This window comes from Oncorhynchus nerka, linkage group LG19 (assembly GCF_034236695.1).
Source record: "Oncorhynchus nerka isolate Pitt River linkage group LG19, Oner_Uvic_2.0, whole genome shotgun sequence".
Taxonomy (NCBI): Eukaryota; Metazoa; Chordata; class Actinopteri; order Salmoniformes; family Salmonidae; genus Oncorhynchus; species Oncorhynchus nerka.
Genome location: NC_088414.1, coordinates 13,976,002 through 14,003,593, shown reverse-complemented (window position 1 = coordinate 14,003,593; position 27,592 = coordinate 13,976,002). Strand labels below are relative to the sequence as shown.

The 27,592-nt window shown below is 44.3% G+C and overlaps 1 protein-coding gene across 1 annotated transcript in view; it reads right to left on the bottom strand.

Annotated features, from left to right (window-relative positions):
* The window catches only part of LOC115101082 (formin-binding protein 1-like), a 98,584-nt gene that overhangs the window by 51,375 nt on the left and 19,617 nt on the right, over positions 1 to 27,592 (bottom strand). The window contains 1 exon segment of the mRNA XM_065004738.1: positions 2,991 to 3,106. Within this exon segment, the coding sequence (XP_064860810.1) occupies positions 2,991 to 3,106 (116 nt within the window).

Here is a 27,592-nt window from a genome sequence, read left to right as displayed (position 1 = left end):
TGACTGACTGGGTTATAACACAGGTCTCCTGTGCACTAGAAAATGCAACTTTCTTATCACACGAGCGTGGTCACAGAACCACCTGTGTTACACTTCACCCTCCTTTGACCGACTTGAAGAGATCCATCCAAGTCACAGGACCAATGGCTAGGCTTTAGCCTAGGCTTTAGCTCAACAGGCTTACACAGTCTCAACCGAGTCAAATGTTCATCTTATAATGACTACCCTTGCTGTAGACTTGAAACCAGGGGCAGACTGGGACCAAAACCTGGCCCTGGCATTTTGAACACACCGGCCCATTCCTCTCCATGCGGCCCCCATTATTAGCCAAATAACTTGTTAACATGTTAGACAGGCCCAATGGGCGAAAAAATGTACCAGTCCATCTGGCATTTGCACGAAATACCAGGTGGCCAGTCTGCCCTGCTTGAAACTAGACTATGTCTAACACAAATAAACACATGTCAAACTAACACGTCTTCAGGTCTCAGGCAAGGTTCTCATCACATAAGCATGGATCTCCAAACCACGCCAAGTCACCTTGCTGGATTTCGAAGACTTGTATTAGTGTAGAAGATCATTTCAAAGTATCGGCCCTTGCGCAATTTGAAGTAGGCCTTTTTTTTTTTAATAGCACGATGGGTTGAAATGCTTCAGGAGGGCGGTCACATGTGTTTTCGAGGCAGAAGTCCTAAGTTCGAGTCTCCATATGAGCTGAATCAGGGGGAAGCGGTATTCGCTAAGCAGGCAGCGTGACGTCCATTGCAATGGTGCCACGGGACTCAGATCTACAGTTGTGCTGGTTCAACCGCTGGGGGTGCTGTGGAGTGAGTTAAGGAGGTGAATGTAGCAGATAGGGATCTGTGAAACTCACTTATCAGCCTGAAGTGTCGCTCCTTGCACAATTTTCAATAGCGCGGTGGGTTGGAGTGCTTCAGGTGAGCGGTCACGTGTTTGCGAGGCAGAGGTCCTGAGTTTGCGTCTCGGTATGAGCTAAATCAGGGGGAAGGGGTACTCGTTAAGCAAGCATCGTGTCGTCCTTTACATGAACTTATCTTTATAGGCTTTAACTAAGTGGGCTAACTCAGTCTTGTGACACGCAGGAGAACGGCTTCTAAACCCAGTCAGTCACAAAAGCCATATTAAATAGGGAGTGGAGAGGCTATCCCTAGAAGGGCTATGACAGGGCATTTCAACTATACTGAACAAAACTATACTTACGCAAAATGCAATAATTTCTAAGATTTTTTACAGTTCATATAAAGTCAATCAGTCAATTGAAATAAATTCATTAGGCCCCAATCTATTGATTTCACATGACTGGGAATACAGATTTGCATCTGTTGGAACAGATACTTTTTTTTTTAAGGTACGGGCGTGGATCAGAAAACCTGTGGCCTGTGGAATGTTGTCCCACTCGTCTTCAATGGCTGTGCACAGTTGCTGGATATTGGCGGGAACTGGAACACTCTGTCGTAGACGTCAATCCAGAGCATCCCAAACATGCTCAATGGATGACATGTCTGGTGAGTATGAAGGCCATGGAAGAACTGGAACATGTTCAGCTTCCAGGAATTGTGTACAGATCCTTGCGACATAGGGCCGTGCGTTATCATGCTGAGACATGAGGTGATGGCGGCGGATTAATGCACAACAATAGGCCTCAGGATCTCGCCACGGTATCTCTGTGCATTCAAATTGCCTTCGATAAAATGCAATTGTGTTCATTGTTCATAGCTTATGCCTGCCCATATCATAACCCCACCACCACCATGGGGCACTCTGTTCACAACGATGACATCCATACACATGGTCTGTGGTTGTGAGGCTGGTTGGCACTGAAATCGCTCCATAAAATACTATCTCTGTGTTACAGATACCAAAGTCCGACACGGATGGAAACTAATTAGGGCATGTGGTGTGTGTGTGTGTATGTGTGTGTACGAACATGCGTGTGTGTGCGCTATGCATGCAAACAGAGAGTGAGGAACTACTAGTTCTATTATCTCCTTGGTAAAGGAAGATTTATCTAGAAAGAGAAGAAGGTGGGGTTAGGGGTTAGGGGTGCAGAGGAGGGTTGCTGGATGGGGGTTGGTCAGTAGTCAGTACTTAGAGTGTTTAGCCCTCTTATGGGCCCTCTCTAGGGAACGAGATAAGGGATTTGGGGGGAAGATCCCTGCTGCTTGTTGTTGGGGTGTAAGAGGACTTAGGAAGAATATCCCCTCACCCCTACCCTCCTTCCTGGGGAACCAAATCCCAAAATGTGGTTTGATGGAATTTGAGGGGAGGAAGAGCGCAGGTTTAAAAGGGGGCGGAACTAAATGACTGACACTCCCCCGTGTTTGGAAAAAAATAAATGTGGGTCAGCGCTGGCTGGGGTTGATAATGATGATACCTCGTTACTATGGCAACACATGCCCCCAACCCGCCCCCCACCTTACTTCCTCTCGCCTCCAGCGGAAAACAGCGAGAGAAAAACACTATCGTGCCAGAGGGAGAGAGAGAGAGAGAAACGAGAGAGTGAGACGCAGAGAGAAACAAAGAAAGAGAGACCGAGAGAGAAACAGACAGCTAGAGAGAAAGAGAGAGAGAGATGGAAAGAAAGAAAGCGAGAGACTACCGCTCCAGGCATCCTTTTTCTGTTTATTTAGCCCTCCACCTGACTAAAGCTAACATCGCTGAGTCTGCCAGGCTCTCTGATACGACCTCACTAAAACCAACACAGTAGTGATGTGCTCACTGCAGGCTGAATGAGATGAACACCGTCAAACTGTCATTGACTTTGCCTGTGCGGAAGCATGACATGCTTGTTTTTAATGGAAGTGAAATATCTTATATGTTATAATCATTATATAACCTGTACGCTGAAGAAGGCTGAGACTGAAATGATTACATTATTAAAGAGTACTATCCATTTCATTCACCCGTGGAACATCTAGACAGAGGCCTAGACTAAGGTCATAACTGGGCAATAAAGAAGCAGAACTCACTTAATCTGCTTTGCATAGTTGATTTCAATCTCCGATCGCTCTTTGACGAATTTGGTGTACCTCTCCACAAACTCGATGCCCGACTGTGTATGCTTCTCCAAGTTATCAAACTGATCCTGTAAACAGAGGAGAGAGAGAGAGAGAGAGAGAGAGAGAGAGAGAGAGAGAGAGAGAGAGAGAGAGAGAGAACGATGCAAGAATGAATATAACATCCCAATACAGTTCTAACGTTTTTGACGCAGCATTCTGAGATTTGGTTAAGGGCAGCCATCTTGCAGTGACACAAACCTCACTACAGTAGTTGCCAAGGACCAAAAGTTGACTACATGACCTTTTCCATGCGTGTTGATAATATGGCAGCAGCTTTGAAATGTCAAGAGGTTTAACAGTTCCAGGTATCCATTATAATGGCTGTACCTTGCCTACACAAAATTACTCACGGCAACACTGTTTGTGCTAATATTTTCCCCTTCTCAAAAGGCCAAGGGTTTTACAATCGACAATTAGACCTACTCTCTCGCGTTGCTGCTACCACTTAACTTGTTATCAAAGTCTATTTGGCACACCTGCCTTCTAATAAGGCAACAGGGTAAAACAGAAAAAGTTGAGGTCACTTAATTGAACAGTGGGTCTAGCTAGCCTTTCTAACTTAGCGTTGTTTGTCTGTTAGTAAAAGTCTTTTGGGTCTGGTACTTCTTGGAGCTAGCGGTACCGATTCCAAAGAGACTGTTTTTACCAGCCAAAGCCACCAATCAGACACAGCGCTTGACTTACTTTATAGACTGTCTGATATGTGTAATTAATGTATTGGGTGCCGTTGTGGGGTTCTTTCTTCTTCTAAACAGCTAATAGTGTGGGTACGACATCCATGGTCCTCCTAGTCTCTTAAATGAGATACTGGCGCCCCGTAGTATTGCTGTACACTAGTGGTCACAAGCAGAAACACCTCCACTGATGAACTCCTTGACCCCACCATTTACAAAAAAACACATTCAGCCTCCTCTTCACTTCCAAGTAAAAGGACTTTCACTGTAGGATACTTTTAGCCTACAGTGAAATGCATGACTATGGCCAGTGACGGTGTCTTGTGAAAGGCTAACCCACAATGGCCTTGTAAATTATTCATAGATTCATTCAGTTATTCAACCTAACTGTACTCATCTGTACCTTGGAGTTGAACAGGAAGCATGAGGTACGTGATAGTCACACAAATCCTTTTCACGCAACGTCTCTCCTCTGTCATATAGCCTAAGTATGTGTAGAATAGAGAAAAACTTAATGATGTTATTAAAGCTAAACTCAGCAAAATCACCACGTGGCAGGAAAAAATCTAAATACCATACAAACAGGGTAGCTGTATATATATATATATACACAATAATAACACCTATGGAATACATGTATATATATATATATATATATATTCCATAGGTGTTATTATTGTGTTAATTGACAAGTCAAACTCAGTGAGCTACCTCTGGAAGAGCTGGGGGGCCCATGATGAAAAAATTGAGAACCACTGACTGATTTAGTCAGCCGTTCTCAATTGACACAAGGCCATACATGAGTTTTTCACAAGACACCATCACTGGCCATAGTCATATATAATATGTGTTGGCATAACACAACATATATATATATATATATATATATATATATATATATATATATATATATATATATATATATTATATATATATATAATATATATATATATATATATATATAGTATTTTACCCCCAATTTCTGTCTTGTCTCATTGCTGCAACTCCCCAACGGGCTCAAGAGGCAAAGGTTGAGTCATGCGTCCTCTGAAACATGACCCGCCAAACCTCACTTCTTAACACTGCCCGCTTAACCTGGAAGCCAGCTGCACCAATGTGTCGGAGGAAACACTGTTCAACTGACGGCCGAAGTCAGCCTGCAGACACCCGGCCTGCCACAAGGAGTCGCAAGAGCGCAATGAGCCAAGTAAAGCCCACCCAGCCAAAACTTCCCTTAACCACGCTGGGCCAATTGTGCGCCGCCCTATGGGACTCCCGATCACGGTTGGTTGTGATAGCCTGGGATCAAACCCGGGTCTGTAGTAGTGACGCCTCAATCACTGCGATGCAGTGCCTTAGACCTCTGTGCCACCCAAAACCTATGGAATTTTAACAATAAAATATGGTGTGGATCCAGGATTCTTTTTAAACTGCATGGTTCTTCAAAATGATTTCGAAAGAAGCTTTCAGATTCTCCATAATGGTTCTATAAAGAACACAAAAAAATGGTTCTATATAGCCCCAAAAAGGTTTGTACCCATAGCGGAACCCTTTTTTGGTGCTATATAGAACCTTTAGTACGGACTCAGGAGAAGCAAAGGTCAAGAGCCATGTGTCCTCTGAAACACAACCCAGCTTAACCCGGAAGCCAGCCGCACCAATGTGTCAGAGGAAACACCGTACACCCCGGCCCACCACAGGAGTCACTAGAGCGCAATAGGACAAGGACTAACCGGCCAGCCAAACCCTCCCCTAACCCGGACGACATTGCTGAGACATCGCCTTACCCGGACGACACTGGGCCAATTGTGTGCCACCCCATAGGTTTCCCGGTCATGGCCATCTGCAACAGAGCCTGGACTCGAACCAGCATCTCTAGTGGCACAGCTAGCACTGCCTTAGACCACTGCGCCACTCGGGAGGCCACTATACATAACCTTTTTTAATGGCACTTTATAGAACCTTAGGAAAGGGTTCCTTATAGCACCATTTAGAACCTTATGAGGATGGTTCTTTACTGAACCTTCAAAAAAGGGTTCTACTGTATCACCAAAAAGGGTTCAACAACAGTTATAAGCCAAATAACCCCCATCTGGTAGTATTTAGATGTTTGACATTTTTTGCGTGTAGCTTACAAAAAACATCCCTACTGTAGTAGAGGATAACACACTCCAGTGCACCACAAAACATCGCGCAATCATGCTTCTCTACAGCTACTGTCCACTTACAGTATTGACAGTAACAAATTCACCTTGGTATAGCTCCAACAGTTCCCCATCATCTGTAGTCCACCTCAACCAAAGCAGAATCCCTCCGTGCAGGATATTCCCCAACTGTCGACCGAGCTACCGTCCCAGTCAGCATGACAGCGTTCTTAGTGGGGGTGTCTTTTGTGCTGCTTTAATCCATCGTTTTACACAGCCAGCCTGCTACAGCTAGCTAGCTCAATGGCACAGGAAGTGGATGTGGGTTCTGCAGTTTAGTATATGGGCTTGATGCCAAAAATTTACTTTTTTGGGGGACAGTCCTTTTTTTCTGTAGGCTATCATTAGTGCTGAGCGAATAGTGCTTCTTTAGGTTGGTTCAGTTTCGGGTTAAATTATTAACAAATAATCAACTTTCGATTTCAGTCTTCACTATTTTTGTAAACGCTATGCATTATGCGGGTTGCAAAATGCTGTAAAAAAAGAAAAAGAAAAAAACAATTAATAAAAGTCCCATGATGCTCGTGACTTCCCATTACTGCTTATTTATTCACATTACTTTACTTTTTAAAAATACATCAGTTGAAGTGTATATTAAAATGTGTTTAATTTGACGACTTTATTATTTCATTTCAAGTTATCATCTCATCTCCATAGAGCTGCCGCCTATGCTGTCTGACACAATCACTATTTTAGTAGTTCTTCAAAGTAAACAAGGCATACTTTTATGACTGCAGAATAGCAGCTATCAATCACTTAGATCATGCATTTTCAGGTAGAGATAGCTTGCGAAACAACTGCTCTCTATCCCTCTCCATCGTGCTATCTTCTCTCCCTGCCCCGCACTAACCTGATGTAGCAGGCATATACGTACTCGGTTGAAGGTTTACACACGAACATCCCTCAGTGGACCCACTCATGTGAAGAGAATTGTAAAACATTTGGCTATTCTATTGAAATAAAAAGACATGCCCGTGTAGCTTCCTCTCATATCATATTCTTTCTTTCTTTGTCTTTATCCCTCACTCCCCCCTCTCTCACGCACTCTCTGCAGCATGCTCTCCTCTTTCTTTCTCTCTCTCTCTCTCTCTGCTACCTTCTTCATCTCTTCGTCCCTGAAGCGGTGCTCGCCACTCATTGCCAGCCTCTGTGCCAAATAGATTCAGCAGATCTCCTCACAGGGTTTGGTTAATTAAAACACTGGATAGCAGCCACTCGACAGGATCTCACCATACAACCACATAATGAGCGTCCTCCAAATGAAAATGTGCTATAATACGGAACTTCTCCACACCCCCACTGCATCCAAACACGCCGCGCACTAACACGCACAAACATCCCCCTCACTCACACACGCATCCCTCCACAGAAGTAGGAGGACCACTTTGGAAGTTCATGTTTCAAGTTCTACCCTCTGGGATCCAATGCATATCTTGCCCGTGTATTATTTGACCCAAAATACATAGGCTAAGTCACATTACCCTTCTTAGTTGAGGCAGTTGAGGCAGCATGGTATCCTATAGTCGCAGGGGGGTCCACCCTTGTCCAACGTCAAAATCCAACCAAGGTCCAACTCTCCTCTGCCCAGAGTGGAACAGCCAGTCAAGCCTCACTGTGGTTCGGTTGGAAAGGGTATCATTCTCCAGAAAATACTGACGGTATCCAGTCCCATTGAAAGTACACAGAAAGGGTTACCAAGGAAGTCCAGTGACCATTCGAAGGGTCAAGCGCACTATTCCTTGACCCTATTTTCACCAAGGAGACCAAAATCTACCCTGGTGTGTCTGAGAGAACGAAGGGAAGGGGTCCCGGAGCAAGAGAGAGGGATACAGTACTGAGACACACATACACACACTCCTCCTACACACACTCTGCATCTGCGGCCAGCCGTAGCCTGGGAGCATGCAAGCTAAATGCTCCGTCAGGCGTGAGATGAATTCAGTGGGATGTCAGAGGAGGAATGATTCAGAGAGGGGGAGTAGAGGGACGTAAAAGAGGTGGAGAAGAAAGAAAAGGATGGGTTTAGAGGGACTGGACTGGAGAAAGAGGGAGGGGTCACTTTGATGAAAGATAATGCAGATGACCGACATCCCCTCATTCATTAGCTGGACAACCCAAGGCAGGACAGTGGGGGACACTTCTGGGAAAAGATGTGTCACAATGGTGACACGTGGTCTGAATACACGACTAAGAAGACACGTTCTACCGCATAAAGAGAGAGAGATCTCAGAAAGAGGAGAGAGGAGAAAGGGAGTGAATGGCTTTCCACTAGAAAGGGAGAAAAAAAAACACCTTGGCCAGGCGATTCCCACAGGCGGAAAAAGTGCTAATAAATTATGAATAACACTGCATATCAGAACAAAATATCAAGGAAAACGACAGAGAGTATAGGAATCTGTGTCAAAGGTGCACTCTGATATCACAGAAAACCATCACCGCAATTCTCTACTGCCTTGACACGTCAAAACAATGTGTTTAGACAATCCGGAAGAGGCAGGGGGCCAGACAGTCACAGCATTTGTAGTCTCGCTCATCAGAAACTTGGGCGCTCGGCTTCATGAGACACTCCATCTTCATTGTTTCAATCTATTTCTGAATCTGAAATCTATAGAAATTCCCTGTCGGCATCTGCCTTCGTGTTCAAAACCCCTCACGCTGTCCCATTGTTTCATTCCTGAGGAAAACATCCTGACTATGGGGCGCAGTCCCTCTCTCTCCTCTCACCCCCTCCTCTCATCCCCTCCTCTCATTCTTTCCTCTCACCCCCTCCTATCCCATGGCCCCCTGCTCGTGCCCCACTTCTGTATCAGCTGTAACCTCTGACTTCATTTCCACAGAGATCTGGGACAGGCACAGCCGTTCCTACACTTGTTGTTTCAGGCCTTATCCGATCCACTATTGTACTGCACATCGGATCGGCCCATTGAATTATATTTAGTCAAATCAATATACCGTACCGTAGGCTATATCACCCCACTCCTCCATGAGATGTGCGAAGGCTTGAAATGAACAACAAAGGAGGCACTAAGGAGGCTAATGCTATACAGTATGTTACAAAAATGCACAAAGATGTGCTTGTTTGTGGTAAAGTAGCTTAGCAAAGGATTTTATTTAAGGCCTATGCCTAGCTATATGCTTACCTATATATCTCTATACTACTATATGGCTCTGTGTAGGTAGGCCAGTTGACAAGCATTAGCATGCAGGGGAATGCAATCTGATTTTATATTTAATCCCATAGTTTGGTTTGGTCATCTCTCCAGGGCTGCTAATACATGATGAAGCTTCAGAGTGCACCTCGGCCCGACCTCTGTGCTACCCTTCTGTGTCACGCCTGGTATTATCCAGGCTTCTCTCTCTGCTACCCTTCTGTGTCACGTCTGATATTATCCAGGCTTCTCTCTCTGCTACCCTTCTGTGTCACGCCTGGTATTATCCAGGCTTCTCTCTCTGCTACCCTTCTGTGTCACGCCTGATATTATCCAGGCTTCTCTCTGCTACCCTTCTGTATCACTCTCTCTCTCTCTTCCTTCTTCTCATCCTCTTCCTTCTCCTCTCTCCTTAGCCCCTTACTGTAATCTAACACAGAATGAAAGGGAAAATATAACTTCTGTTGGCACTGAAAAATAATGCAAAGACTTTGCATAAAGCCCCCTAGGCAATAACCTGGCTAGTTTCTACACTTTTTTTTCAACTACAGAGGGTAACAATGCCCCCATTATGCTGGCCCCCGAAGGTGGTCAACAACACTTAGATAGGGTCTGCAAATCATTGACTACTGCCAAATATTTTGGAAAGCTCTCTCTCTCTCCCCCTCGAACCTCCCTCCCTCCCTCCCTCCCTCCCTCGACATCTCAACTCTCCAGAGAGACTGCTGCTGTTGCTTCTGTTTAATCTCTGTTCAGAACAGAACACCAAAGAGCCGCAATCTCCCAGAGACAAGACGTGTATAATAACGGCCCTGTAAGCTCCAACATAGGAAGATTCACCACGACAGGCCTTGGAAGAAGACAACGACTTCTGATGAAACGTTTGACACGGCGCCCGCTCTTCTTGACGGGAGAGAGGACACAAGGAAGCCAGATCTAGAGAAACCTCCTCTATAAGCTTTTTAGATTGCGATTCCCATTCTTTTATTGGCACCTAACTCCAGGTTGGTGGTTTGCTGTTTTCCATTCATACCAATGAAAGACTAGTTGACCGGACAGACTCAAAAACCCTGCTGATCATTACAGGCTAGGACTAGTCTGTCTCACACCTTACCATAAGTTACAATCCAAATGTTGTAGCCTGCCCATCCACAACCAACTACCTCCAACCCTTCTTTACAGGTCAGTGTTCTCAATAAATGGAAAGCTGTGCCCAGTAGGAAGAGGCATTCAATAGGCCATTAGAAAGAGAGAGAGGGGGGGGGGGTCCATGTTTAAGGTTGAACAGGTCAGCTGAAATAAGAGAACACTATCTAATAGCCTGTTAGGTAGTTGTCCAAGTGAGCAAGAGTCATGGACCTACATGTTTCTGTGGGTCACAAAATCTTAAGGACACACGCACACACGCAAGCACGCACACACATGCACACACACACACGCACACACGCACCAACCAGGTGCTAAAGATAGGCCTACACATAGGTAGCTTATTATCGCATAGTCACAGAAATGTCATAAATGGGAGTGAGTCTACAAAACACCATGCTTTCAAACACATCATGTCATCAAGGCAAAGGGTGGCTACTTTGAAGAATAACAAATGTTTTGTTTACTACATGATTCTATATGTTAATTCATAGTTTTGATGTGTTGAAAATAGTAGAAATAATATATATATACACAGTACCGGATACACCTGCTCATTCAAGGGTTTTTATTTATTTCTACTATATATATATATATATAGAGGCTGTCATTGTAAATAAGAATAAGAACCCGGATGACGCTGGGCCAATTATGCACCACCCTATGGGACTCCCAATCACAGCAAGTTGTGATACAGCCTGGATTCAAACCAAGGTGTCTGTAGTGACGCCTCTAGCACTGAGATGCAGTGCCTTAGACCGCTGCGCCACTCTGGAGCCAGAAGTAGCATCGTCTCCCACTGTTCCTCCAGAAATAATAGTCATACCACAGGACACACGTGGAGAGAGAGAGGGGGACACCAGATGTCCCAACAGAGGTGACACAGAGAGACAGAGGGGACACCAGATGTCCCAACAGAGGTGACACAGAGAGACAGAGGGGACAGATGTTCTGCTGGGCGGATAGACAGGATAGACAATGGGACTATAACTAACGAGGGCACAAAAGTCATTGTCTCGGTCAGAGATCCTTCACATCACAGTAGAATAGAATAGAAGTGTGTCGTAGGACAGAAGTGTGGACCAGATGTTATGAGTAGGGCTCAGAGGAGACTTTCCTGATCATATGACCTGACAAGGAAAAATGGATTGGCTATAGGCCTTACTACGGCCCAGAGGTTTTCCTGGTCAGTTCAAATGGTCAGAGACAAACTCCCGGCCCTTGTCACGAGGAATAAGTAATTCCACTGAAAAGTATCACATAGTATTAACAGTAGCGCAATTAGGGTGATTTGGTCTCTTCTAAATAACAGACCAGGATAATAATCAGGAATCCGATCCTGATCTTAGCATCTTGAGGAAAGCTGCCCCAGGTGTTTTTGTTGCTGAGATACCGAACTACTGGACCTACGCACCGAGTCATATGATGTAGCCTAAAGTCCTTAGGACTTGTGGTCCTTACAACTCCTTATTTAAACTAAACATACAGAGCAAACGGTCATCAGCATCATCGTTGTTTAGCTAACAGGGACAAAGTACTTTCCTAATACGGCATGATCTTTGATCTCTGTATGTCATATCTACTTCACAAGAGTGGGAGGTGAAAGGGGGGTTTCAATTAGGTCTTCCTAAGAATATCTCTCAACGAGAAACTCTGATGAACAATAAATCCCTGATCGGTTGGTTGGTTGTGTAAAAGCCCCCCCCCCCCCCCCGCCCCGCCCAATCGGTCATTAGCTCTTTGTGATGAATATCCAATTGGTGCTAACAAGTCCACATGCACCGACAGAAGTTCTAGTCCTTGCCTGTCTAATAAACTACAGCAGCATGGAGGAAAATGTATGATTGCTCAGTAGTTTTCCTATTCTAAACAACCAACAAATGTCATGACATATAACAATCTCCCCTCTCTCTCGCTCTCTCTCTCTCTCTGTCTGACCTCAACACAAAGGCACAGTAGAGCAGAGAGGAGAGTTGTACTCTGCAAAATAGTTGTTTTGTTTCCTCCCGGCCCCATCAATGCATTAGGCTACTCCAGCGTGTCTCACGAGTATTGGGCGTCCGACCACCAGGGCAAATATTTAGTGGGAGATGCCGACCTGGGTCCCGAGCACACAGAGGCTTTGTCCATTGGACTGGGTAGGAATAATAATCTCCACTGGAGTACTCAGTAACCCCTAGGCGGAGGGGACAGACACACACACACACACAAAGGGACACACACACCACACAAAAATACACATACACACACACACAGGTCTCCACTGGACAGTGAGTATCACCACAAACATTTGCCTTGCTGAACTAAAAAGGCACAAAAGCACCTTAAGTGCCCCCTTCAACCCCACCGCCCCCCTGCCCTACTCCCCCTAAACAATGACTTTACACAAGACTGTAATCATTAACCTAGACCTCTCCCTTCCTTCCCTTCTCTTGATGTGGCCGTTTCAGCCTGTTCTGAACCACAAGCAATGACTCCACATCACCCTGACTAAAACCAGTTCTGATCTTCCCCATGCAATATAAAAAGCCCATATGGCGTTTAGAATGTAAGTTCTCCCTTAATATTTAGCCTCCTATAAGCATACTTTTGTTTCAGCTGTCGGAGAGTTTTACTCCACCCAGTTGAGCTGTTGATAAAGTATTCAAAGCGGCCCTCTAAAAATATGTATACACACACATCCTTTTTTTGCATAAACGCAGCTGTCTGAGTGTGTGCTGACATCAGCATGTGTGTTAGTGCTGTTGTTTGCATGCCACGCACATATTTATAGCAACACGACCGTGGCTAGTCGTGGTGTGTCTGTCCACACGTGTGTGCGTTCTGCTGTTAGCAGGGCTCTAAAGTGAGGCCATTGTGGTCGCATATGCTCCTAAATATTTAGCTGTGCTACTTGGAATTTTCTTTTGAGAGCATCAATATGTCCACCAATATGCTGCAGTAGTTTATGTGTCGGGGGGCTAGGGTCAGTTTGTTATATCTGGAGTACTTCTCCTGTCCTATTCGGTGTCCTGTGTGAATTTAAGTGTGCTCTCTCTAATTCTCTCTCTCGGAGGACCTGAGCCCTAGGACCATGCCTCAGGACTACCTGACATGATGACTCCTTGCTGTCCCCAGTCCACCTGGCCGTGCTGCTGCTCCAGTTTCAACTGTTCTGCCTTATTATTATTCGACCATGCTGGTAATTTATGAACATTTAAACATCTTGGCCATGTTCTGTTATAATCTCCACCCGGCACAGCCAGAAGAGGACTGGCCACCCCACATAGCCTGGTTCCTCTCTAGGTTTCTTCCTAGGTTTAGGCCTTTCTAGGGAGTTTTTCCAAGCCACCGTGCTTCTACACCTGCATTGCTTGCTGTTTGGGGTTTTAGGCTGGGTTTCTGTACAGCACTTTGAGGTATCAGCTAATGTACGAAGGGCTATATAAATACATTTGATTTGATCAATATGACTAGGGGAGAAGAAGAAAAAAAATCACCAGGAATAATCGTTGTTATGGCTAGGCTTTGCTGTAGTGCTGCCTCCGAGTGCCATACCCCGCGGGCACCTATAGTGCACCTATAGGCCTAAGGCTCGTCAATCAGATGGCTTACGATTAGTGTCTGCAGCTTCCTCCAGAGGACAGCAAAATGGACACTGTGAGAGTTCCAAACGTTTAAAAGAGAGACATCTTGACGAATACAGCAAAGAGCTGCTGTTTTTATGAGTGAGTTCATGTTTACGTTTTCATTCAGCTCTGTCAACACTTTTATACGCCGTAAAACGAGCTTCTCCCTTCTTCCACTTCAACCAGCACTGCAGCTGCAATGAACGAGTGTATCAAAAGGCTTGCATTGTTATTATTAGTAGAAATACTTCACTTTCTCTGGTCATAGGAGTAACATGAATTTGTGGATGAGGCCAAAATAATGCGGAGTGACTCAAGTTTCGCCATCAGCTGGAAGACGGTGTCCCCTTTTTGGTCATGGTCAGTCTCAGCGGATGGTGAGAGAGCAGAGGGCTGCTCCCTCCCTCCCTCCGCTGAGACTGATCATCAGATGCAGGCATCGTCAGTAAATTGAAAAAAAAAAAGTTTATGCCCACTCAGCTGTGCCTCACAAGCAATACAACAACTGATCTATTACCGGTGTGATCATAAACCTTAAGTTTTGAAATATCGTTTGGAAATGGTCTGAGAAGAACAACATCAGCAAGGCAATTCAAGCTTAGCCAATATGCACAAACCTCATTGCTACAGACTGTTTTGAATAGGTTATTGTTGCATAGGCTTAAGATTTTTAAATAATTTTTAAAATAAATCTGAGCAGTAGATCTCAGCTTGCAGGTATTTGTATCAACATTTTAGCTTTTTATAATAAACAAAAAACTAGATTTCACCTCCTTCCTATAGGCTATAGTAATCAACTAAAATTCCAGAATTTAAACAAGCTACAGTCATGACATTTTGTACATACAGTATTTGCATCTCCTCTTAAGCAACATGTTTCTCATAAGGACTAGGGCTGAACGTCCTTTAGGTGCCTTTTGGCAAACTCCAAGTGGACCTTTCACTGAGGAGTGGCTTCCGTCTGGCTTGGTTTTTGCTCTGACATGCACTGTCAACTGTGGGACCTATATAGACAGGTGTGTGCCTTTCCAAATCATGTCCAATCAACTGAATTTAGCACAGGTGGACTCCAATCAAGTTGTAGAAACATCTTAAGGATGATCAATGAAAACAGGATGCACCTGAGCTCAATTTCGACTCTCATAGCAAAGGGTACTTTGTAAGTGAGGTATTTCTGTTTTACATTTTTTTATACATTTGCAAACATTTCTAAAAACCTGTTTACACTTTGTTATTATGGGGTATTGTGTGTAGATTGATGAAGAAAACAAACTATTGCATCAATTTTAGAATAAGGCTGTACCTTAACAAAATGTGGAAAGAGTTAAGGGGTCTGAATACTTTCCGAATGTACTGTATATGCTTTATAATGCTTTTGAATGACTTCCGGTTTTGGTGGGAAATACCAGGTTTCCCGAGAGAACAGTAATTTATTCTTGGGATGGAACATTTGTAAAATACTGGAAAAACATTCAACCCTCATGAGGACCTATAAGCTCGGCCCATTATATTTCCTGCATTTTTTATGTTCCCCACCAAACTTTGAACAAGCATATATCCTGTCCCTTATGAGCTACAGTCATGACATTTTGTACAGTGCCTTGCAAAAGTATTCACCCCCCTTCGTGTTTTTCCTATTTTTGTTGCATTACAACCTGTAATTTAATGGATTTATATTTGGATTTCATGTAATGGACATACACAAAATAGTCCAAATTAGTGAAGTGAAATGAAAAAAATTACTTGTTTAAAAATATTAAAAATATTTATTGGTCTGTGCATATGTATTCACCCCCTTTGCTATGAAGCCCCTAAATAAGATCTGGTGCAACCAATTACCTTCAGAAGTCACATAATTAGTTAAATAAAGTCCACCTGTGTGCAATCTAAATGTAACATGATCTCAGTATATATACAGCTGTTCTGTAAGGCCCCAGAGTCTGCAACATCACTAAGCAAGGGGCACCACCAAGCTAGCGGCACCATGAAGACCAATGAGCTCTCTAAACAGGTCAGGGACAAAGTTGTGGAGAAGTTCAGATCAGGGTTGGTTTATAAAAAATATCTGAAACTTTTAACCTCCCACGGAGCACCATTAAATCCATCCTAACATTTTTTTAAGAATATGGCACCACAACAAACCTGCCAAGAGAGGGCCGCCCACCAGAGAGGCATTAACCAGAGAGGCAACAAAGAGACCAATGATAACCCTGAAGGAGCTGCAAAGCTCCACAGCAGAGATTGGAGCATCTGTCCATAGGACCACTTTAAGCTGTACACTCCACAGAGCTGGGCTTTATGAAAGAGTGTCCAGAAAAAAAAAGAAACAAACACATTTGGTGTTTGCCAAAAGGCATGTGGGAGACTCCCAAAACATATGGAAGAAGGACATCTGGTCAGATGAGACTAAACTTGATCTTTTTTGCCATCAAGGAAAACGCTATGTCTGTTGCAAACCCAACACCTCTAATCACCCCGAGAACACCATCCCCACAGTGAAGCATGGTGGTAGCAGCATCATGCTATGAGGATGTTCTTCGTCGGCAGAGACTGGGAAACTGGTCAGAACTGATGGAATGATGGATGGTGCTAAATACAGGGAAATTCTTGAGGGAAACCTGTTTCAGCCTTCCAGAGATTTGAGACTGAGATGGAGGTTCACCTTCCAGAAGGACAATGACCCTAAGCATACTGCTAAAGCAACACATGAGTGGTTTAATGGGAAAGACTTAAATGTCTTGGAGTGGCCTAGTCAAAGCCCAGACCTCAATCCAATTGAGAATCTGTGGTATGACTTCAAGATTGCTGTTCTTCCTTGTAGAATGGGCAAAAATCCCGGTGGCTAGATTTGCCAAGCTTAAAGAGACGTACCCCAAGAGACTTGCAGCTGTAATTGTTGCAAAAGATGGCTCTACAAGTATTGACTTTTGGGGGGGGGTGAATAGTTATGCACGCTCATGTTTTCAGTTTTTGTTGTCTTATTTCTTGTTTGTTTCACAATAAAAAAAATATTTAGCATGTTGTGTAAATCAAATGATACAAACACCCCGCAAAACATCTATTTTAATTCCAGGTTGTAAGGGAACAAAACAGGAAAAATGCCAGGGGGGGGGGTGAATACTTTCGCCAGCCACTGTACATATATGCATCTCCTCATGAGAAATAAGTTCCTCATAGGGATCTAGAAGCTCCGCCCATTCACAAATGGTGAACATTTTGAAAGAGTGTGTCGACTATCTACAGGCACTGTAATTCTATACAGATGCAGCTAACAATGTATTAACGTTGGCAATGGGTGGGACTATGAATCTATCGCCGTGCGTTAGTCACACACGATACCTCAGACACCACTGGCCCTATTTTGACGAAACTTGGGTGAATGATGTGTCTCGCCACGGAGATCCGACATTCACAAAATTACACTGATTGGCGAAAGGGAGGCGCTATAGTAATAACTGAAAACTTCAATGCATCTCTCTATCAAGCAGTCGAGTCCGTTCTCTGACGTCCCATCCATTGTGAGCTATCAGTGCGGATTTCCGGCGAGGGAAAAAAATACTTAATTGTTTGAATAATTGTCACAAATTCCAGGCGGGGGGGGGGTTGCTGCCTAAATCGTGGGAGACAACATGTTTATTGTTGCCTTGTTTAAGTTTAGAGCACCAGTGCTACCAATTAAAACATGTTAATTTAGATCCCTGGCTGTGAGTCACTGTAACTGGAAGGGTGGTAATGACTCATTCATTGAGGCCTTTACAGCAGAAATCATTTGGGCTTTGCTCATCAGGGAAAGTCCTTGTCAGTTGTCCAACTGATTGTATTCAACTGAAATGTGTCTTCCACATTTAACCCAGCCCCCGCTGAATCAGAGAGGTGCGGGGGGGCTGCCTTAATCAACATCCACGGCACCCAGGGAAAAGTGGGTTAATTGCCTTGCTCAGAACAACAAATTTATTCCTTGTCAGCTCAAGGATTCGATCCAGCAACCTTCCGGTTACTGGCCCAACAGTCAAACCACTAGGCTAACCGCCGCCATGTGACAAATAAACGCCCTGTCCCTGAGCTCCGAAGTTCAACTGACACCAAGTGACAGTAGATTTGTGCTAGTGTTACATAGCCTACATTTAATTTAAACCAAGTAAGGTTCCTTCAGATACTGTATCATGTATTTTTTTTTTTTATAATGCGGTATTGTACAGACTGTGGAGCTCAGGTGCGTAACTGACTCCTAACTGTGACAGAGATGTTCAAGATGAGGAGAGAATCACCAGTTACTGATGTACACTCACAGAGCTGGTAATCTTCATCTGCAGTAGGGTCTGCAGATACTCCTCAGACGGGGTCAGCTGCTGGGTCTCATGGCTCAACCCCGTCCCTGCACCCATCCCCGGGTTCGGCGCCGAGGACCTTCTCAGCACATCCGTTTTCATCGTGTCTGTTTTGGGCGAGCACACAGTGTCCAGGAGTCCAAAGAACTCACTCCGCCTGCGCAACATGCTCATGGTCATTGCACACCAATTTAGGAGAATGGTATAGGGCAGCCAAGGACTTTAATCCATTTCAGAAGGTGAAAAACACAATGGAGGAAAATAATACACGTTCTGACCAAGATGTCCTTTGTAGATCACAACAATAAGTCCAACAGACCAAAGATTCTAAGCAAAAAAGGATGAAAGAACCAAAAGGGACAAAGATAGAAACCAAGGATGAAGAGAGACTTCCAGAACCAATCTAACCAGTCTAGAACATTACCAGCCTTTACCCAGAATGCCCACGACTCATGACATGACTCAGTAGAAACCTGGTTTTGACGTGGTTATTAATCTGATTACAAATCCTTTCGCCTCACCCCGACCCCCCCCCCCCCCGCTGCCCCACCGCCCAATCAAATGTCACCGTTCTCTCTGAGATTACTACATCGGGCCAATGAACACACGTCAGCCATTGTTCTTAGAGCTGTTTTTCAGAGTTTGTTATTTTTGAAAGAGATCAAAGTCTTATTTCTTACATAATCGCATTTTGTCTAGAATAAAAGGCAAACGGTGAAAATAAAGAGAGATTTCTAGGATTTAACCAACCATGTGATAGCGCTATGCAGATGAAGAGTGGGTGGAAAAACATATAGCCTAAAGCATACTGAACTATAGGCTTATAGGCTCTTGCTGGTATAATATATTAGGGAATTGGAACACATCCATACTGTATATGGAAATTGGAACCCATACAGCTTTCCAATACTCTAGAGCCCTCAAACTCAACTATGGACCTCTGATTTAGATCTGGGACACCCAGTGGGTGCAATTCATTATCAGGTCGAAGAGAAAATCAGCAGGCTCTGGACCTTGTAGGGTATGAGTTGAACACCTCTGCTCTAGAGGGTCTCTGTTCAGGATCTGATCTGGTCTGGGACCAGGGATGGGCAACTCCAGTCTTCAGGGGCCTGATTGGTGTCACACTTTTGCCCCAGCCCCAGCATACACACCCGACTCCAATAATCGAATCAGGATCTTCAGTTTAGAACGCAATTAGTTTAACAGCTGTGTTTGCTAGGGATGGGGGGGGGGAAGTGTGACACCACTCCGGCCCACAAGGATAGAAGTTGCCCAACCCTGTGCTAGACCTTGATAACATTGGGTGGCTGGGTGACATGGAAGGGTGATTCCGATTAGTCCACATCTTCCCTGCTGCACGGTGCAGGCCCTGTGTTGTTGTTACTGTAGGCCTTCCCATGCTAGCTAGTGGTCCTACTACTTTACATCAACGAATCAACCTTAAGCCCCAAACATACAGCCAACTGGCAGGCTCCATGCCCTGCCGCAGACTAGCACTCACGCTGAGCATCGGCGTGTTTAATGGGCAAGGGCGAGCAGTTAACAGTGAATGTAATGTCACGACAATGGCACCCCTGCCCAGAGGACCAGCTGTCCAGAGATAGCACTGTGGTTGAATCCAAATTGCCACCATATTCCCTATGTAGTGCACTACTTCAGACCATAGTAGTGGTCAAAAGTAGTGCACTAAGTACAGTAGATACTAGGCTGCCATTTCAGACGCAAGACTCAATCCCTCTCCAAGGCCACCAACACTAGGCTTATGCAGGCCCAGACCACAGCAAGCAAGGGAAACTCTTCAGAGCATTTCAGCTATCGAGCATTTCAGAGCACATAAGCTATCGTAACGTGCAGGGGTGTCATGCACCCCCAAAATCTGAGGGGGCATAAAGGATGTGAAGATGGCTATTTCCAGAAATCATGAGCCATAGTCATTATGCTTAGTTCTATGTCAAAAATATATTTATTTTTCTGCATATCTAAGCATACACTGTTAGAAAAAAGGGTTCCAAAAGGGTCATTCAGCTGTTCCCATAAGGGAACCCTTTTGGGTTACATGTAGAACCCTCTACCTGGAACCAAAAAGGGTTATTCAATGAGTACTCCTATGGGGACAGCTGAAAAACCCTTTTAGGTTCGAGATAGCACCTTGATCTGTCTGTATCCTCCTGAATGGTGGTTATTCTGTTAAAAAGGATCGGACCCTTTTTTTATATTTCCACCTAAAATGACATACCCAAATCTAACTGCCTGTAGCTCAGGACCTGAAGCAAGGATATGCATATCTTGATACCATTTGAAAGGAAACACTTTTGTGTTAATGTGAAACTAATGTAGGAGAATATAACACATTAGATCTGGTAAAAGATAATAAAAACAAAAAAACATGCAGTTTCATTTTTTTTTTGGTATCATCTTTGAAATGCAATAGAAAGGCCATACATTCAAATAGGAGTATAGCTGTAATTTAGATTTTGGCCAACAGATGGCAGCAGTGTGTGTGCAGAGTTTCAGACAAATCCAGTGAAGAATTACATCATTACATAATAGGTCTGCCAGGAGTTTTCCCAAACAATATGAGCCTCTACTTTTAAAAATCCACCTTTCCAGAAACAAGTCTCTCACCGTTGCCGCTTGCTATAGACCACCTTCTGCCCCCAGCTGTGCCCTGAACACCATATGTGAATTGATTGCCCCCATCTATCTTCAGAGCTCGTGCTGTTATGTGACCTAAACTGGGACATGCTTAACACCCCGGCCATCCTACAATCTAAGCTTGATGCCCTCAATCTCACACAAATTATCAATGAACCTACCAGGTACAACCCCAAATCCGTAAACACAGGCACCCTCATCGATATCATCCTAACCAACCTACCCTCCAAATACACCTCTGCTGTCTTCAACCAGGATCTCAGCGATCACTGCCTCATTGATTGCGTCCATAATGGGTCTGCGGTCAAACGACCACCCCTCATCACTGTCAAACGCTCCCGAAAACACTTCAGCGAGCAGGCCTTTCTAATCGACCTAACCCGGGTAGCCTGGAAAGATATTGACCTCATTCCGTCAGTAGAAGATGCCTGGTTATTCTTTAAAAGTGCTTTCCTCACCATCTTAAATAAGCATCCCCCACTAAAAAAAAGTACAACCAGGAACAGATAAAGCCTGTGGTTCACTCCAGACCTGACTGCCCTTGACCAGCACAAAAACATCATGTGGCGTACTGCATTAGCATATCGAATAGCCCCCGTGATATGCACATTTTCAGGGAAGTTAGGAACCAATATACACAGGCAGTTAGGAAAGCAAAGGCTAGCTTTTTCAAACAGACATTTGCATCCTGCAGCACAAATCCAAAAAGATCTGGGACACTAAAGTCCATGGAGAATAAGAGCAGCTCCTCCCAGTTGACCACTGCACTGAGACTAGAAAACAAGAGCACCACCAATAAATCCACTATAATTATGAATTTCAATAAGCATTTTTCTACGTCTGGCCATGCTTTCCACTTGGCCACCTTTACCCTGGTCAACAGGCCTGCACCCCCACAGCAACTTGTCCAAGCCTCCCCATTTCTCCTTCAACCAAATCCAGATAGCTGATGTTCTGAAAGAGCTGCAAAATCTGGACCCCTACAAATCAGCAGGACTAGACAATCTGGACCCTCTCTTTCTAAAATTATCAGCCGAAATTGTTGCAACCCCTATTACTAGCCTGTTCAACCTCTCTTTCGTATCGTCTGAGATCCCAAAGGATTGGAAAGCTGCTGTGGTCATCTCCCTCTTCAAAGGGGGAGACACTCTAGACCCAAACTGCTACAGACCTATCTATTCTACCCTGCCTTTCTAAGGTCTTCGAAAGCCAAGTTAACAAACAGATCACCAACCATTTCGAATCCCACCGTACCTTCTCCGATATGCAATCTGGTCATGGTTGCACCTCAGCCAAGCTCAAGGTCCTAAACGATATCATAACCTCTATCGATAAGAGACAATACTGTGCAGCTGTATTCATAGACCTGGCCAAGGCTTTCGATTCTGTCAATCATCACATTCTATTCGGCTGACTCAACAGCCTTGGTTTCTCAAATGACTGCCTCGCCTGCTTCACCAACTACTTTGCAGACAGAGTTCAGTGTGTCAAATCGGAGGGCCTGTTGTCCGGGTGCCACAGGGTTCAATTCTCGGGCCGACTCTTTTCTCTGTATACTTTTCTCTGTATACAATATTTCTCTGTATAATTACAAAATAGCCCCCAACACTCTACTCAGCAAATTGGATGCAGTCTATCACAGTGCCATCCATTTTGTCACCAAAGCCCCATATACAGGGGCAAAAAAGTATTTAGTCAGCCACCAATTGTGCAAGTTCTCCCACTTAAAAAGGTGAGAGAGGCCTGTAATTTTCATCATAGGTAAACTTCAACTATGACAGACAAAATTAGAAGAAAAAAAATCCAGACAATCACATTTTAGGATTTTTAATGAATTTATTTGCAAATTACGGTGGAAAATAAGTACACTGCTCAAAAAAATAAAGGGAACACTTAAACAACACAATGTGACTCCAAGTCAATCACACTTCTGTGAAATCAAACTGTCCACTTAGGAAGCAACACTGATTGACAATACATTTCACGTGCTGTTGTGCAAATGGAATAGACAACAGGTGGACATTATAGGCAATTAGCAAGACACCCCCAATAAAGGAGTGGTTCTGCAGGTGGTGACCACAGACCACTTCTCAGTTCCTATGCTTCCTGGCTGATGTTTTGGTCACTTTTGAATGCTGGCGGTGCTTTCACTCTAGTGGTAGCATGAGACGGAGTCTACAACCCACAAAAGTGGCTCAGGTAGTGCAGCTCATCCAGGATGGTACATCAATGTGAGCTGTGGCAAGAAGGTTTGCTGTGTCTGTCAGCGTAGTATCCAGAGCATGGAGGCTCTGCAGCAGGACCGCTACCTCCGCCTTTGTGCAAGGAGGAGCAGAAGGAGCACTGCCAGAGCCCTGCAAAATGACCTCCAACAGGCCACAAATGTGCATGTGTCTGCTCAAACGGTCAGAAACAGACTCCATGAGGGTGGTATGAGGGCCCGACGTCCACAGGTGGGGGTTGTGCTTACAGCCCAACACCGTGCAGGACGTTTGGCATTTCCCAGAGAACACCAAGATTGGCAAATTCGCCACTGGTGCCCTGTGCTCTTCACAGATGAAAGCAGGTTCACACTGCGCACATGTGACAGACGTGACAGAGTCTGGAGACGCCGTGGAGAACGTTCTGCTGCCTGCAACATCCTCCAGCATGACCGGTTTGGCGGTGGGTCAGTCATGGTGTGGGGTGGCATTTCTTTGGGGGGCCGCACAGCCCTCCATGTGCTCGCCAGAGGTAGCCTGACTGCCATTAGGTACCGAGATGAGATCCTCAGACCCCTTGTGAGACCATATGCTGGAGCGGTTGGCCCTGGGTTCCTCCTAATGCAAGACAATACTAGACCTCATGTGGCTGGAGTCTGTCAGCAGTTCCTGCAAGAGGAAGGCATTGGTGCTATGGACTGGCCCGCCCGTTCCCCAGACCTGAATCCAATTGAGCACATCTGGGACATCATGTCTCGCTCCATCCACCAACGCCACGTTGCACCACAGACTGTCCAGGATTTGGCGGATGCTTTAGTCCAGGTCTGGGAGGAGATCCCTCAGGAGACCATCCGCCATCTCATCAGGAGCATACCCAGGCATTGTAGGGAGGTCATACAGGCACGTGGAAGCAACACACACTACTGAGCCTCATTTTGACTTGTTTTAAGGACATTACATCAAAGTTGGATCAGCCTGTAGTGTGGTTTTCCACTTTAATTTTGAGTGTGACTCCAAATCCAGACCTCCATGGGTTGAAAAATTTGATTTCCAGTGATAATTTTTGTGTGATTTTGTTGTCAGCACATTCAACTATGTAAAGAAAAAAGTATTTAATAAGAATATTTCATTAATTCAGATCTAGGATGTGTTATTTTAGTGTTCCCTTTATTTTTTTGAGCAGTGTATTTGGTCACCTACAAACAAGCAAGATTTCTGGCTCTCACAGACCTATAACTTCTTCTTTAAGAGGCTCCTCTGTCCTGCACTCGTTACCTGTATTAATGGCACCTGTTTGAACTTGTTATCAGTAAAAAAGACACCTGTCCACAACCTCAAACAGTCACACTCCAAACTCCACTATGGCCAAGACCAAAGAGCTGTCAAAGGACACCAGAAACAAAATTGTAGACCTGCACCAGGCTGGGAAGACTGAATCTGCAATAGGTAAGCAGCTTGGTTTGAAGAAATCAACTGTGGGAGCAATTATTAGGAAATGGAAGACATACAAGACCACTGATAATCTCCCTCGATCTGGGGCTCCACGCAAGATCTCACCCTATGGGGTGAGCAAAAATCCCAGAACCACACGGGGGGACCTAGTGAATGACCTGCAGAGAGCTGGGACCAAAGTAACAAAGCCTACCATCAGTAACACACTACGCCGCCAGGGACTCAAATCCTGCAGTGCCAGACTTGTCCCCCTGCTTAAGCCAGTACATGTCCAGGCCCGTCTGAAGTTTGCTAGAGAGCATTTGGATGATCCCCTAAGACGATTGGGAGAATGGTCATATGGTCAGATGAAACCAAAATATAACTTTTTGGTAAAAACTCAACTCGTCGTGTTTGGAGGACAAAGAACAGTTGCATCCAAAGAACACCATACCTACTGTGAAGCATGGGGGTGGAAACATCATGCTTTGGGGCTGTTTTTCTGCAAAGGGTCCAGGACGACTGATCCGTGTAAAGGAAAGAATGAATGGGGCCATGTATCATGAGATTTTGAGTGAAAACCTCCTTCCATCAGCAAGGGCATTGAAGATGAAACATGGCTGGGTCTTTCAGCATGACAGTGATCCCAAACACACCACCCGGGCAACAAAGGAGTGGTTTCGTAAGAAGCATTTCAAGGTCCTGGAGTGGCCTAGCCAGTCTCCAGATCTCAACCCCGTATAAAATCTTTGGAGGGAGTTGAAAGTCCGTGTTGCACAGCAACAGCCCCAAAACATCACTGCTCTAGAGGAGATCTGCATGGAGGAATGGGCCAAAATACCAGCAACAGTGTGTGGAAACCTTGTGAAGACTTACAGAAAACGTTTGACCTCTGTCATTGCCAACAAAGGGTAAATAACAAAGTATTGAGATAAACTTTTGTTATTGACCAAATACTTATTTTCCACCATAATTTGCAAATAAATTCATTAAACATCCTACAGTGTGATTTTCTGGATTTTTTTCTTCTCATTTTCTCTGTCATAGTTGAAGTGTACCTACAGGCCTCTCTCATCTTTTTAAGTGGGAGATCTTGCATAATTGGTGGCTGACTAAATACTTTTTTGCCCCACTGTACTACCCACCACTGTGATCTGTATGCGCTCGTTGGCTGGCCCTCGCTTCATATTTGTCGCCAAACCCACTGGCTTCAGGTCATCTATAAGTCTTTGCCTCATCTAAAGCCCCGCCTCATCTAAAGCCCCGCCTCATCTCATCTCACTGGTCACCATAGCAGCACCCACCCGTAGCACGTGCTCCAGCAGGTATATTTCACTGGTCACCCCCAAAGCCAATTCCTACTTTGGCCGCCTTTTCTTCCAGTTCTCTGCTGCCAATGACTGGAACAAATTGCAAAAATCACTGAAGCTGGAGACTCCTATCTCCCTCATTAACTTTAAGCAGCAGCTGTCAGAGCAGCTCACAGATCACTGCACCTGTACATAGCCCATCTGTAAATAGCCCATCCAACTATCTCATCCCCATACTCTTATTTTTTGTTGTTGTTGCTCCTTTGCAACCCAGTATCACAACTTGCACATTCATCTTCTGCACGTCTGTCACTCCAACGTGTAATTGCTCAATTGTAATTATTTCGCCACTATGGACTATTTATTGCTTTTACCTCCCTTATCTTACCTCATTTGCACACACTGTATATAGACTTTTTCTATTGTGAATTGACTGTATGTTTTGTTTATTCCATGTGTAACTCTGTGCTGTTGTTTGTGTCGCACTGCATTGCTTTATCTTGGCCAGGTCGCAGTTGTAAGTGAGAACTTGTTCTCAACTACCCTGCCTGGTTAAATAAAGGTGAAATAAAAGTAAATACATTTTTAAAAGATAATTCAATTGGTCAATTGATACATTTTCAAGTACATAACTATATGGAACATACAAAAATGCTATGATAATAAAAAATGTAATTTTACACACCCCAGGAATGTCATACATGATGAATAATTAGCTTCCCTACAGAAAAAAACACTAACCATCACACATCTAGATGGCCGGAGACAGCAGGGGTTCAAACTGTAGAACCCAGTTTCTACATTTGAATATAAACAATTATTTTATCAAACAAAACTATGCCTACATCTGGGACCCTCAGGATGACAAATCAGAGCAAGATTACTGAATGTAAGTACTTCATTTACCTTCATAGGTGAATGTATCAAACCAGTTGCCGTGCTAAAATATGTTTTGTTGTTGTGCACTCTCCTCAAACAATAGCATGGTATTTTTTCACTGTAATAGCTACTGTTAATTGGACACTGCAGTTAGATTAACAATTATTTATTCCAGGAGGGGAGTGTCTCTGCTGCTGTTACTAAGAAGCTTGATCTTGCAAGCTATTGTTAGCCACTTAGTTTGCAAAACCCAGCTGGAGAGAATGTGCAGTTATAATTCAATAGTTCTAAGATATATAGCTGGCAAACAGTAGTGAATTTCATACAAGTGTAACTTGATCACTGCACTTAAATTGAGCTGCAGGAGTGACTCACCTCACAAAGCTTCCATTTTGCCTGTTGTGCTTCTTTGTAAACAAACACAAGTGACTGGCTCAAACCTCTGTTTTGGGAACCTAGTACCGGAAAAGCTTCATGATGAGAAAGCTTCATAATAAAAAATGATCTAAGGGGCGAAATTATGAATGTGATCTGCTTTATCTATTACCTAGTGCACATGTTGACTGCAGGTATTTATTTAAAAAATAAACTAATATTCAAAGCCCAAAAAAAAGAACTTAGCAGAATGCTAACAAAATGCTAACAAGTACACTACATGACCAAAAGTATGTGTACAACTGCTTGTCGAACATCTCATTCCAAAATCATGGACATTAATATGGAGTTGGTCCCCCCTTTGCTGCTATAACAGCCTCCACTCTTCTGGGAAAGCTTTAGATTTTGTAACATTGCTGTGGGTACTTGCTTCCCTTCAGCCAAAAGAACATTAATGAGGTTGGGCACTGATGTTGGGCAATTAGGCCTGGCTAGTAGTCGATTAGGCCTGACTAGTAGTCCCAATTCATACCAAAGGTGTTCAATGGG